At 36.1% G+C, this 15,539-nt stretch overlaps 1 protein-coding gene across 2 annotated transcripts; it reads left to right on the top strand.

Moving 5' to 3' along the window:
• The first annotated feature begins 719 nt into the window (after nucleotides 1–719).
• chst3a (carbohydrate (chondroitin 6) sulfotransferase 3a) lies at nucleotides 720–15,223 on the top strand. Of its 2 annotated transcripts, none has more exons than XM_065297525.1 (3): nucleotides 720–1,148; nucleotides 9,107–9,285; nucleotides 12,636–15,223. In XM_065297525.1, exon 3 carries the CDS (start codon nucleotides 12,647–12,649, stop codon nucleotides 13,805–13,807), a length of 1,161 nt encoding a protein of 386 aa, XP_065153597.1. In that variant the 5' UTR covers nucleotides 720–1,148; nucleotides 9,107–9,285; nucleotides 12,636–12,646; the 3' UTR covers nucleotides 13,808–15,223. The 2 variants fall into 2 exon arrangements, with proteins under 2 accessions (XP_065153597.1, XP_065153596.1); XM_065297524.1 differs by having other exon boundaries at nucleotides 12,628–15,223.
• The last annotated feature ends 316 nt before the right edge of the window (nucleotides 15,224–15,539 follow it).

Here is a 15,539-nt window from a genome sequence, read left to right as displayed (position 1 = left end):
GTTCAAGTTTAATAAGTATAGTCCCCCTGATAGCAATAAGCTCCGGGGCGGATCCGGTTTCTGCTTTGTTTTGTAAACATTAAACCTTGACAACCATAACCCAAGAATATATTTTAATACTTAGATACATAAAAAAGAAATGTAAATACTTTCCTTTATTAAGCACACAAGTAAAAGTTTGCCAAAGAAAAACACTCTAATAAAGTACAAAATGCACGTGAGTAAAGTATAAATATTTACATTTAATTAAGTTGTCACTGTAAATACGAGTCTATATTGATGGCTGTTTCCCCACACATGCATTTATGTTACAAAATTTACAGAAGAGATCATCAAAGGTAAGTGCACCAGAACGCCTTAATAACTGCGCATAATAACACTGGACAGTACGAAAAAAAAATTTTTTTCCACGTGATCGTTATAAAAATGTGATATTTATAAAATATTATATTAATTATAACTTCTACATTAGCCTAACTTAGTTCTTTTCTAATCCTTGGCAAAAACATGGTTTTACTACAGTAACCGTCTGATGATGGTATTTCGCGTAAGAACTGCTCCACACATTATTTCTCTCAATACCTTATTCACTGAACGATCTCACACGCACGTTGTGTTACCGAGTTCATGTAAAACATATTCGCCACTCCCCAAATAACCGCAGAGTTGATATAAAGAAATCCACGCTGGAGTGTCCCGGACCCTCCTAAAACAGAAAAGCCCTTGTGAGCACCCTCACATTGGGGTTCTTACCACGTGACCATGCATCCAAGGATATCTCAAACTAGAAGAGTGCTAAGTAATGGACACGCTTTACAACCCGCCGCAAAGAAAAACACAAATGGTACTAAAAGTATTTCTTTAATTTTGCGCGAGTATAGAAATGACTTTGGGACCCATCAAGTGAGTACGAACAGAAAGTTAAATTTGGAACTTTAAACTTTGTTGAATCATCTCCTCTAGCTCGAGAACAAAAGGACCGAGATGATGAAGTCTGTAGATGTCAAACACTGACATTGATAAAAAAAGCTTAGGCTATTTAGACTGCACTTCTTTACTTGAAGTCTTCACGTACGCGATGAACAATGTGTATCTACCGGTGTCGAGAAGCGATCATTCAGGAAACTCCGGATCAGTCAGTCTGTAAGGTATGACTATCAGTCTCTATTAATTCATTTATTAACCACTTAGCCTACCTGTTCTACAAGTTTAATGAGCCTGTTTTTTCGTTTTTATCATTAAAAACTGAATATATCTACAAAACATTGTATTTTGTGCATTATCAACGCTTTCTTTTTGAAACTAGGATAGAAATTAAGGGGAATTCTCAAAGTTTGCATAATCATTGCTAATACTGTATAAAACCATTTTTTAAATATAACTAAATACATATATGACATTACTTTTAGTAAGAATGTGCGCGTGCGTGTTTTTTAAACGCCTACATTAATTTTTTATTGTCTATTGTAATTTCTATGAAAGTGTTCATGTGGCTCACTAACGTCAGCACTGCAAAGGTCATGGGTTCGATTCCCAGAGAACAACACCCTCACAGACAAAATGTAGCTTACCTCGAATACCTACCTCGGCTGCTGTTGATTTAAATTTATGCTATTTACTGGCAACAGTTTGTTCAAAGTTAAATGACCATTAAACATTAGCAAGTGTCTTAACTTATTAAAACTATGAAATAACAGCCCAATGCAAACAGTGGGGTCATGCACCAATTTTTTTTAAAGGGGCAACAGTGTGCACAGCTCACAGAAATGTGTGCATACACAGACATCAAACGAAATATTATAGAGCTTTCAGTCTTTTCCATGGAACTTACATTTTCTAAAAATTTGAGTGCCCCAGACTTCATGCAAAAACCTCAAAAATAAAAGTGTTGACTAACTTTCATATCAAATACTATTCAATCGGAATAATTACATATTGGCATCAAAAACGGCATTTTTTTGTTTATTTACGTTTTGTTTAATGACTTGTTTAATTGTGTTGTTGTGAACAACAACTGCATATCCTATAAAATGAATGTAATTTTAAATCCATAAAGTATATAAACAACGAAAATGACATGCTATAGCCACGTGATTGAGTTTAATGTTCATAATGATTAAAAAAAATATGTTTAGAAAAAATTATTAGAGGAACGGAATTTTGCATAAAATTTTACCTCATATGTGAGCACGTGTGATTTCGCGCCCCTGTGAACTCTGGCGAACTTTGGCGTTGTACAAAGAAGAGGAATCTAGAAATCTCTACTAATACGGTCACATTTTAAACCATACATTTTCTACACAGAGGAGGTTAACTGCACATTACCGTACTGGGGTTTGAAAATTTTGACTTGTGAGCGTTTCTTACACGTTTTAATTCCTCAAAATGCAGCAGCAACAGCAAAGAGCTCGTGAGCGCTCCGACGCTGATGACGTCTGTGACTGCGCTGCACTCTAAAAAAACAAACGGTGCTATATAGCACCAAAACTGTTGCTTTGGATCGTAACCATAGAATAACCGTTTTTAGTGCCATATAGCACCGGTGAAGCACCAGTGAAGCACCTGTGTAGAACCATAAAGGGGCCATATAGCACCACTATAGCACCACATATGGTTCTACAAAGCACTATGGTTCTACACAGGTGCTTCACTGGTGCTTCACAGGTGCTATATTGCACTAAAAACGGTTCTTCTATGGTTACGATCCAAAGCAACAGTTTTGGTGCTATATAGCACCGTTTGTTTTTTTAGAGTGTGACTGCAGCGCCTGCGGCCAGAATAAAGTAATGTAATACGATCAAAACGGCAAAAATCTCTGAAAAATGACAAGGATTTAGCACAGAATTAATAATATTTTGAATATTAAACAGATTAAAAGACAAGTAACAGATTAATGGATGCTTCTTTGATTTTAAGGTTGCATGCAAATACATTTGGCTCAAAAAACCGTATGAGCATGAGCATGATGCCTCTGATTGCAAAGCATTAACTCTTCTGGAAGCATTAACTCCAACTCTTGCCAGTTAACAGTGGTCTAGTCTACGTGATACGCAGGTAGGCTATACGCCGTATACCCACTAGGAAAGGTCAAAGATTTCCTTATACCCATTTAAAAAGCGTGAGGATACAGTACGTAACAACATCTTTGCTTGTGCTTCAGTGTTCAATCAAGATTTTAATGTGGTCTCTCACTTGTGAGGTCATTCATTATCACAACATTAATATACATCTTTTTCTACTTTGCTTTTGGTGTCTATTACAAGACGACTTTGTAATAATTATTAAAATAACAACCTAAAATATTTTGTTTTTCATTCTTATGACACTTTATATGCAAGAAAACAAGCTTTTTATATAAACAACTATGCAAATGACAGTTAATTCATGTTCATCTTATTAATTAAACCATTTACCCCATAAAATTACTGTATGGTAATGTTATCAATAATTGTCAGATAAATATCTGCTGATAGAGTGGAAAATGTTTTTCCTTTTCATGGATGTGTTAGCCATGGTGTGAAGATTGTTAACAGTTTAAATACCTTTAAAAAAGTTAGATCCTGGTTAACACTAAACCAGTCTAAAAATCCGTCCAGTCTACCCAGCTGTAAATGGCATTGACTGTTAAAGTCTTTTCTTGCTTATAACACATAAGCAGTCTTTCAGAAAGATCTCAATTACATGTGGATGCATACTCTACTGTATGCATTTGTGAGTGTATTGGTGCTTATGGGGTGTCGCTCCGGGACGAGTGAGCATAAAGGGTGAGATGGAAAAATGATAGTATACTCACTATAAAAACTACACCACTGTTAATAACATGCATTTAAATCTACAGTAAGTTACTGGCAACCAGCTGCCAGTACTTATCAATACACAGATAGGCATCAACACTTCTGTTATTTCATGCTGATTATTTCATAAACAACAGACTGGCAAGTGAAAGTGGGCTTACTATGTATGCATGCTTTCAAAAAAGTGGCATTTGGTGCCAGGTCTACTTAAGGTTTACATTTTTTGATATATTTAAATGACAAATACACCGCCATTCCCCGCCTCCACCACCACTGCAGCAGCTGTGACTTGTGGGCCCAGGCAGCACATATGAGCCTGTCTCTTGTGATAGTAGATTTATCTCACAGAAGAACTCCAGCTAAACACTGCCTATCTCCCAGAAGGCACCATCACGCACTGGTGAACCGCAAAGCGCTCAGTAATGAAACAAGACAAAAACACAAGGATGAAACATGCTCCCTAGCCCCAGACCGCACACACCTCTCTGATACCCATGCTAACTCACTCCTCATGTCATGTTTCCTGACAGAAAATGGCACTAGATTATATCAATGTAACACTGGAGTGAGTACTATCCCAAAGTTTAAAACGACAGACCACATGTTGAAATACATCTCGATATACCTTTACATTATTTTAACATGTCATTGATGTATACCTTACATTTCCTTGTGAGAAATTCCAAAGAAGGTCTTTGTAAAAACACCAAAACAATATTTGTAGACAACAACAACAACAATGCAGCTACAGCAGATCTATTCAAACACCCTTACTTCCCCATACTTTTTCAACACGTCGAGAAGCCATTAATGTAATTTGTATAAGAATGATGAACAGAGCGATGCCACTTTCTGCCTGAGCAGATCATCAGATTTGTCAAATGCTTCAGTGGGTTTTGAATATGTAAAGATTTCAGCTCAACCGCCGTGCCTGACAGTTTGACGGCTACGGCATAATAAGCCAACATAATTGGTTTAAATTTACTTAGACGGCGTACTATCATTCGTTGACGGCTTAAAACTGTGTCATATCCTAAATGTTAGTCTTTGTGCCGACAAATTGCGTGACATTTACCTGTGACAGTTCTCCCGCTGGTGCAATACGTAACTTTCTTTGTGCTGTCTGGCAGAGGTCAGGTCACAGATGTATTAATGAAATGCTCCAGATTAACCCCTGTTAACTGGTGTTGTTTACCTTTTGGTTAGGTTAACAAAGTATGACTGCTGCTGTCCTAAATAGAGTTGAAACTGGTTATGGCAGCTCCAGTAACATATCTTTGCATTTGGTGTGGTTATTGTGGTTTAAACATGCCCTAAAACAACTGCCTTTATTTCAAAGTATCAACTGTGTGGGTGAGCTGGTGTTCCTCCAATCATATTTTTCATATTTTCATAACACTTTCAATGCTTTGGAGCTTTTTATTCAAATTGTGTTTGTAATGTGTATCTTTGCCTTTTTAAATGTGTTATATTTTATTTCTCACAAAGTTAAAACATAAATCCCTGGTAAAAAATAAAGTATAATTGAATGACTAAAAATAGACTTAAAGGGATAGTTCACTTTAAAATGAAAATTCTGTCATCATTTACTCATCCTCATGTTGTTCTAAACCTGTATGAATTTCTTTTATCTGATGAACACAAAAGAAAATATTTTGAGAAATTATGGTAAACACACAGCAGTAAGTGACCATAGACTTCCATAGTAGGAATAAAAAAAAATGATGGAATTTAATGGGTACAATTGTGTGCTTACCATCATTTATCTAAATATTTTCTTAGGCATTAAACACAATACTTCCGAAATATTTTTTTCCTACTATGGAAGTCTATGGTCACTTACTGCTATGTGTTTACCATCATTTTTTAAAATATCTTCTTTTGCGTTCATCAGAAAAAAGAAATTCATACAGGTTTAGAACAACATGAGGATGAGTATGACAAAATTTACATTTTAAAGTGAACTATCCCTTTAAATACCAGTACATGCAAATATACTTAAATACAAGTACATGCATTGTTATGCATTGTTATTTTTTGTACTAAATAAAAGTGTAAAGATTATACACTACAAATACACTTATTTAAAGTCATAGTTCTACTTCAGTAGTAGTTCGGTGTACTTGAAAGAAATACATGGTGTCTCAAAAGAGCACAGTTGAATACAGATAGATGTTCTTAAGTTAGCCTGATTTTTTCGTATTTTACAAGTTGAATAAAAAAAACATATGGTTATTTAATAAAAGCTAATGAAATGAAACCCCACCCCTTACCCTGCCCCTAATCCTAAGGTCACAGGGATGGAAAGCAATCATACAAAAAAAATTTATTTTTCCATTAATATGCAATTAAAATATGTATGAATTGCAATGAGATTGCAAGTTTATTTTAAGAAGTACTAAATAGTATTTTTGAATATTAAGTAGAAAATTAGTGCATGAAAATATTACATTAACTAAGTTTACACAAATAAAATGTCAATCAGTGGTCTTTTATACCTGGGAACGAATCGCTTAACAACTATTGTAACACAAATTTTAAATAATTAGTGCAACTTTCTTTCATCATAAAAGCCTAAAAGGTCTAACATAACACATTACAGTCAAACACCAAATGTCGCCCGTTTATAAAACCTTGGTAGATTATTTAAAGTTTTATACCCAAAAATATGATTAAACTCCTTCAACTTCAAAAAGCAAGGCAACCTCTGTCTCATGAAACTTCTGTAAGGCTTTTGAATCCTTAATTGAAAAGGGAGATTAAAAAATGTGTGTTACTGACATTTAATAGTAGACAGACCACGACAATAATGTTACTGTAAGTTACACTGTTGCTCTAGGGATCTTACATTTATAGTTGTGGATGTGGCCGAAATGAGAAAAAGACGTGGCCTTGGAGGATAACCAGTAGATAAATGTTTAAATATTTATATTTTTGAATTGATTCGTTATAAAATGGTCTGCACATCAGTGAGCTATGGCGTGGTGGGCCGCTGTGGGTTGTCAGCAAGGTGTGGGCCGCTCTGGGTGAGTCCAGGGCCACTTTTTAGTCCCAGGTCACCCCTGGTTTCAGCACTTTAAGAATGTGGGCACGCAGATTTGTAATTTAGTGCATTATGAATGTGGACGAAGAGAGCTAGTCAAGTTGAAGAAGAAAGCGTACGTGCAGGTTTTAATTCAGTGCGGGAATAAAGTGGACGAGCAGAGCTCTCTTTGTTTCAGGTTCTTCAAATTCAAGCCAATCAAGTTTTATATATAATTCTATATTTTTATATATAATTATATACATTATATATAATTTTATATTGTGGTTTGAATCGAAGAATTTACTAAAGGTCAGAACTGTTATCATAGGAAAATTTATGACTGTGTGGTTGTTTTTAGAGCCAACTAAAACAAAACTTTGTTACACCCCCCCCCCACAAAAACAAACAAAACAAAAAAACACATGAACTTCACATGTGATCACACCAGGCTGACAGATTCAAAGCATGCACACAGATGCACAAGAGTATGACCCTGATATATAAACACATACACAGAATTACAGTTTTTAAAATATCGATTTTGAAAAGAATTAATCACACATATATAATTAATTAAACACGCCAATATAATCTGCTGTGTCTTAAGTGAATGTTTGGTTAACTCTTGGGAAAAAATATCTGATGTGTAACATTATATTAGATCCTTGCATTACAGTAGATCCTAAACTGTCTCAGTGTCATTCAAACAATAAAAGTAAATAAAAGTTTACCATATATTTTTCCTATAGATATTGTTCTTGAATTTGTGTGTGCTAAATCATGGATTTTAAGGTATGGATGCAGTGATTTTGCTTTTGAACCCTCAAAATCATTAACTCGATCTTTGCTGACTCTATCAACTTTAAATAGATTGATAGAGCCATTTCTTGGTTAAACTAAGTAGTTCAAACTAATATAATTTATAGAATATGTAATGCAATCATATCTGACATATACTGAAAGCTTCATTTTTAACACTTCACTTACTGTATAATATGTATATGAATTTCTTTGAATTTCTATTGAATTGCAATTATGCTTCCTTTAATTCAAATTCGAATTGTAATTCTAGATCCTGTTTTTGACATCAATTCCAATTCAAGAATTGAATTGGAATAGGCTTTATACCCAGCTGCAATACTCCCTGAACTTCAGCCAGCTCCTTGTTTCCTGTCTGCCATTATTGGACAAACTGATTAATCCAGGTGTGCCTGACCTCAGTAGTCACAACAACAATAATCAGACACACCTGGATTAATCAGCTTGTCCAATAATGGCAGACAGGAAACAAGGAGCTGGCTGAAGTTCAGGAAGTAGTGCAGCTGGGCATAAAGCCTATTCAGGAGTCATTCTCAATTCAATTCTGAATCGTGCACAAGCCTGGAATTGACTCCCTGTTGGAGAATGTGGACGAGTTGCCATAGTAGCAATAAAACAACCTCATTCCATTACCAAAACAAATGTGACATTTTAAAACCCTTGAAGCAACCCACATTATGAAAGTGACATCTGTAAAGTATGAAATGCATGTTTATGATAAAGAATGTAAACGTGCAGGTTTAATTTAGGTTAGGAATAATGTGGACGAGCAAAGCTTCCTGCATTTCAGTTTCTTAATCTGAACATTCCAGCCAATCAAGTTACAGAGCTAAACAGAAGTTCTAACCAAACAAATGAGGAGCCAAGCGCAAATTTCAAGCAATCACATTACAGAGCCAAATTTTGAGGTTTCAGATTAAAATTTACATTATTTGCCACATAAACTGTTAGTCAAGCAAAGTCAAATAACTTGTTTTCATTTCAGTGGTTTTCACAAATGGTAAGATTTGGCAGTTTGATGGTTTTGTGATGCATTTTGGCCATGAATTAAACTTTGTGACTATGGTCTTCTTAACTTTTAACATTTTGTCATCCTGGTCAGGATGATTTAATGTTAATGTCTTTTGTATGCTCTTTAAAGTTTTGCTTCGAAGCACATAGATCTCATTGTGATATATTCTAATTCATCATGAACCAAAATCAAACAGAGCGACATTGTGTCCATGCAACTCATCATCTCTCATCATTTCAAATGAGTGAAATTAATGGTCAGGTGATGACAGTGAATAAAGCTGAGATTGTCTGTGTCTGCTTATATTGCGTAGTGCCAAAAAGGTATAAATCTCTCACTGGTTTATCTCACGTGGGCTGGTGTGTTAGTGAGGTTAGTTGTCTGTGTGAAAATGGCAGACGCTCTGGTCTTAAAGTGCACTAACTGTGGTATCTTCTCCGATTTTGTTTCTTGCAGATAAATTATTAATGTAGGTTCTAACAAGACGAAGAACCCCAAATTGCCTGTGGAGGTGACTAATTAGCAGTCTTTGGAGGCAATTCCTAAATGATGAGAATGAGGAACAAGTATGCAATTATTATTATCTGCATTTTGGCGCTTTTCATCATCGAAAAGGAAAACAACATTATTTTAAGGTGAGAAGTTTTGTATTAGAAAAAATGTGCTGAAAATGAAAGAGATAGTTCGGCCAAAAATAAAAATCACCCCATGATTTACTCTTCATTTTCTGTTATTTAAGAAAATGTCCTAGCTCTCCAAGCTTTATAACAGTTAGAACAGGGTCCACTTCCTTCCCTCATTCTTCACAGGCTTCTGAGGGCAATTCATGTAATTTTGTCAGATAAAAATTCATATTTAAAACTTTATGTTCGATGGCTTGAGGGAAAATCATGTGGTAATTTTCATTTAAAGGGGACAGAGAATAAAAAAAACATTTTACCTTGTCTTTGTTGAATAATGGTAGTCTACCCACATTCACAAACATACAAAAAAGTGCTAGACATGCTAAACATCTCAGTCTCATAGAAATTCCTCTTTTAGAAATGTCAGCCAGAAAACGGCCCAATCTGAAAAACTGATGCTTATGACATCACAGGCATCTCACTGCCCCTCCACTTTAAAATAATTGGCTACATTTTTTGAGTGGCAGCAAAGTCAGCCAATCAGTAATGAGATTGCAAGTTAAGCCAGTAGGGGGAGCCAAATAGGTGCAAAACCACTTGTTTAAAATCCCTCACCCTAATAGAGCTATCTGAGAGAGGTTTTTAGGAAGCTTCTAAGGCATTACAGACCCAAACCAAACATTTTTTGTCTATATGTCACATCATAGAACAAGGATAAATACTCCGTTCAATCATTCTATGTCACCTTTAAGAACGAACTATTCCTGCTCTGAGGCCAGGATTACACATATTTGACACTTAACTATTTGATAAACGTATAGTACGTGCCGAGAGCATTCATTTACAATCATTGGGTTTCATTCATTAAGCATGCTTATGCACTAATTTGTGCATGAGATGTGCGTATGGATGTTTTCACGAACGAGTCATGATTCAACAAAAACTTGCGTATCAAAATTTCTTCTAAGTGGACGCAAAAATTCAAGAAAACTTAAAAACACTCGTACGCAATAATCACGTACACTATAATCAAATACTAGGCTATAATGATAATGTTTATACTAATGTTGATACATACAATTTGCATTATTATATTTCATATGATAATATTTTGGTATTATATATTGTATACATTATATTATGTAAGCAATAAGGTACGAGAGGCTGTGCTGTATCATGAATAAGTAACGGCTGAATAAGTACCTTGCTTTTATAAAACGGTTACCACACACTATTAAAGTAAAAAAAATATTAGTGCAACTTTAATGAAGTTAAATTAATAAAAAGCATTCCTTCCGCTAGAAAAAATAGTCCCTGACCATGAACAAAAATGTGTTACAATGTGTATTATAAAACGGTTAGTTCCAATCCTTGATTCTGATTGGTCAATAGGTGTGCTTTATTCACGATAAAACACTGCTATGACCGCTTCACCCAACTGTTCTGTTTATCACTGCACCCTTAGCAACACCCTTAGCAACCACACGTATTGTTTTTTTTGTTTTTATTCGAACTTTCATGCATATTACACATTGGAACCACTGATCTATATAAATGACTGGATTGCGCATGACGTCACACTTGTGAAGCCACCGCGCCGCCATGTTGGTATACCCAAACGTTCTATTAAATCATTGGACGTTATCAGATTTTAAAGATAAAACATCACTTTATTCGTCTCCGTTTTTATATGTGAAGTTACCCTGTACATTATTACAACACAAACGTCCTAAGCATGTAAATAGTTATTTACTGAAAGTTGTACATTTTGCGTTTTAATCAGTTATTATACATTCATCATTATTACAGTATCAGATCAGCAGACAGACCGCAGCATATTTAGTATTAATGACAATAGACCCCTTCAAGGTTTGTAAACATTGATTGACTATCGGGTGCGCGCGCAGCATGGGGTCAAACTGTTCATACCATCCAGGCTTTATAATTTAATCTAACAGGGCTGAAAAATGATGACTTACCTCAAATGAAGTGAGCACTACAAACACAAGCCTCTTTGATATTTGTATTGTTCCAGTCTGCACGTTAATTGCTTGCAGCCGCAGATGTTGTATTTTTTTGTTTTCGAGATTCTGCATGAATCGCGAAAAATTAACGGAAGACCTGGTGCAATTTTCAAAGCCCACGACTTAAGTAGGCATTTTTGACGATACCGAATAATATGCAACTCAATCTGCTGTAATGACTTTTCTGACCCCGACATGCGCAGTGGGAACCGCCTGTGACGTGAACCGTGAAGGGGTCTATAAACGTGCTCATTCTGAAATCGAAATAAATAATCATGCTTTGTACCGTATGTGCATGCAATAATTTGCTAGCTTTGTAATTATGTTATCTAAACTTGAGGCAAGTGCTGTATCGTGAATAAGTAACGGCTGAAGGGGTTGCAGGCACGACGTGAAACTCCCTTCAGCCGTTACTTATTCACGATACAGCACAGCCTCTCGATTTATTGCTTACATATGCATGAAAGCTCAAATAAAACCATCAAACCGATACGTGTGGTTGCTAAGGGCGCAGTGTTAAACAGAACCGTTGGGTGAAGCGGTCATAGCCGTGTTTTATCGTGAATAAAGCACACCTATTGACCAATCAAAATCAAGGATTGGAACTAAATGTTTTACAAACATTATTATAGCCTACTTATATTTCTAGACATAAAAACAAGATGCACGTAATGACAAATCTTCACGCTTTCCTTCCTCCCTTTTTTAATCTCTACATGAAGCATCAGTGCTTAATGCCTAATGTGAATGTAATAAGTTGTCTTAACGTCAATTTTATTATCTTAGATACAGATGCTTGTCTCTGTCATATTAATTAAATGTCATATTTGTTAACGCATCCAATACTTATTTAATGTTATTACGGTCGGTGGACAGCACTGGCTTCCTCCAGTAAAAGCCAAACCTTCCAAATAAAAAAAATGCAAAGTGTAACTACCAATAATAAATAAGATCATGGATGATTTCTTTTCAAGCTCTTTTGCTTCTATGACAAACTGCTCTAAGATTTTCTATTGACCAGCGCTGCCCTGTGGAGATCCCTTATATGGGGTGTTTTATGCAAATTACCAACCTTGTGCACGCGGCACTCATGTAGAACACTCCAAATTTACTAATGTAAGAATAATTACAAGAAAAAATACAAGTGCGTACGAATGCATTGTGATTTAGGCAGAAAGTTTTTGTGAGAAGGTCAGGTGTGCGTATAAATACGAAAAACTTACGCAATTATTAGTGAATATGAGTGACCCAATGTCTCATTTTTGACTGAGGTGGTGTTTAGGGGCTTTTGCACCTGAACTCTTGAGTTATTTTTTCCCCTCATTTGCAGGGTTTCAGATAAGCTGGCAATGTTCAGAAAACAGCAAATCCCAGAGACGTCTTCTTTTGTGCTAATAGATGACAACAGCTCCTATCCAGATGATATTTATACCGAAAACGACACTCACATCTTAAGGGCCCATGAGAAAGGCCAGAAGCACATTCTCTTGATGGCTACCACTCGTACAGGTTCTTCTTTTGTGGGGGAATTCTTCAATCAACAGGGCGCCGATATGTTTTACCTCTTTGAGCCGCTGTGGCATGTGGAGGTGATGCTGTCGCTTGGCACAAATGGCACAAATTCCAGCACGTCTCCGTGGGTCTACAGAGACGTCCTGAAGCATCTCTTCTTGTGCGACTTCTCTCTGTTGGAGCGCTTCATTAACCCCCCGCCCAAGAACCACGTCACCCCTGACCTGTTCCGCAGGGAGTCCAGTGTAGCTCTGTGTGAGAAGCAGGTCTGCACACCGGTCATAAAAGGCATTTTCGAGAAGTACCACTGCAGGACGAGGCGGTGCGGGCCACTCAACCTGACCCTGGCGTCTGAGGTCTGCCAAAAAAAGCGAAACAGGGTTATCAAAACTGTCAGGGTCACACAACTAGACACACTACGTTCTCTGTTAGAGGACCCGCAGCTGGATGTCAGACTCATACAGCTGGTGAGAGACCCTCGGGCCACCCTGGCATCAAGGATAGTAGCTTTTCCAAGTAAGTACCAGGATTGGAAAAGCTGGGCTGTAAATGAAAATGTATCTGTTAAGGAAGAGGAGGTTAAACGTCTGGAAGGAAACTGCAACAACATTCGCATGTCTGCCGAGCTGGGCTTGAGTCTGCCTAAATGGTTGGAAAAGCGGTACATGTTAGTGCGTTACGAGGACATCGCCAGGTACCCCATGCAGAAAGCAGCAGAAATGTACAATTTCACAGGGATTCCATTTACATCGCAAACAAGGGACTGGATCCTAAAAAACACGCACTCGCACTCCAGCGGTATATTTTCCACCCAAAAAAACTCTTCGGAGCAGGTGGAAAAATGGCGCTTTAAGATACCTTTCAAATTGGCCCAATTTGTACAGGAAGTTTGTGGACCAACCATGAAACTTTTTGGCTATAGGTTCGTAGACAATGAACAGTCATTGGTAAACAAATCGTTTAGTTTGCTTGAAGAGAAAACATTTCATTTTTCATAGTGTAAAATCTGACCAGGTTTCTGGAACTACACTGGGATGTTGGTCTACTTTTTCTGGAACTACACTGGGAAACTGATCTATTAGTAACATTAGTCAATTCAAGGGTCTTTATCCTGGATAGTGAGATTAAAGGGGTCATATGCTGCGATTTCATGTTTTCCTTTGTCTTTGGAGTGTTAAAAAATGCAGTTTGTGAATAAAGATGATCTTTAAGGGGCAGATTAAACATCAAACACTTTCTAAAATTAAAGTAACACAAAATCATCAACACCTTTTAAAGGTCCCGTTCTTTTTGTGTTTTTGATGCTTTGATTGTGTTTACAATGCGCAATATAACATGCGTTCATGTTTCACGTGTAAAAAAACGCAGTATTTTTCACACAATTTACTAATCTGTATGCCGCTATTTTCACTGTCCTCAAAACAGGCTGATGTCTTCCTTGTTCTATGAAGTCCCTCCTTCAAAAATACGTAACGAGTTCTGATTGTGTAGTTTGTTTAGTGTGTTGTGATTCGATAGCAGCTTAGCTTGCCGTTAGCTTAGCTGCCAACTGACGTATTACTGTGGGCGGAGTTTAGTCAAAAAACTGTTCTAGTGATGTCATTAAAGCAGGAAGTAGAGGGCTGTAGTCCAAACCGGCTGTTCGCTGTAGGCTTTGAAAGGGGAATTCTGTTAAAGAAAATATTATCGCCTTGCAGTGAACTTTGAGCTTTATCATTTTACAAGTATTATTAATGCTATTATAGCAATATTACACATTAACTAGGGTATAAAAAATGGGATCAGAAAGACCTTTAAAAACGCTTGCTTTGGAAGCTAATATTCTAAATATGGTAAGAAGTGTAACATTTCCGTCACACAGTTAAGGTATTCGGCACAACGTAATGGATAGCTGGCCAATCAGAGCACACCACACTTTAATGAATGACAAGCTTTGTAAAAATCGATGTGTTTTAGAAAGGCGGGGTGTAGAGACGCAACAATAATGTACAGTATGTGGAAACTACTGTGTTTTTTAACCTTAAACCGCGTTTTGTGTATTTGCATTACACCAAATACACAAAGTAATGTTCTTTTTAACAACGTCATATGACCCCTTTAAGAATGATTGGTTTAAGATGCATTCATTTGAAAAATAAAACATCTGATGTAATATTGGGACAATTTAATGTCTGTGTATGTGAGTATTGTCTAAAAATTTCTTTACAGTATGCAAAATATGTAAAAACTGACCTACAGTATTACACTGTAAAAATTGTTCCACCAACTTTCTCTTTTAAGTTGTCTTTTAGCTTTGACTATATTTATATTTACTTAAAAACTTAAGTAGTTTGAACTTGGTTTGTTAAGATATTAAAATATTTGACCCAACTATTTATTTCATGTAACCTGGACTTGCAAAGTTAAGGTAAAATTTGTGCACTTACTTTTTTAAGTTGTCTGTACTAAACTTTAAGTTATTTAACTTAAATAATTGTCAGAACTCTTTTTTTTAAGTTACTGGACATACAAATTTTAATTGAAATATTGTAATTTTTTTAAAGTAGTCTATATTAAAATTCAAGTTCATCAAACTTACTTAATATATCTTATTTAACTAACTTGGATTAGCAAACTCACTACTCCAATAGAAAGACTTTATTGTCAACTGTTGCCCTTAAAATAAAAACATCAGACATTTTGTTATATAACAGAACAGAAATCTCTTTATGCTTAAAATTATGCTCGGGC

This window comes from Paramisgurnus dabryanus, chromosome 20 (genome assembly GCF_030506205.2).
Source record: "Paramisgurnus dabryanus chromosome 20, PD_genome_1.1, whole genome shotgun sequence".
In the NCBI taxonomy this organism is placed as follows: domain Eukaryota; kingdom Metazoa; phylum Chordata; class Actinopteri; order Cypriniformes; family Cobitidae; genus Paramisgurnus; species Paramisgurnus dabryanus.
The sequence above is the reverse complement of the archived record's forward strand: the minus strand, read 5'-3'. Positions and strand labels throughout refer to the sequence as shown.

Bases quoted from the DNA above. Each gene is read 5' to 3' on its own strand.
- chst3a (XM_065297524.1), top strand. From the start codon at position 9,197: ATGATGAGAATGAGGAACAAGTATGCAATTATTATTATCTGCATTTTG. The intron at 9,286-12,627 runs GTGAGAAGTTTT...CCTCATTTGCAG, and splicing joins GAAAACAACATTATTTTAAG to GGTTTCAGATAAGCTGGCAA.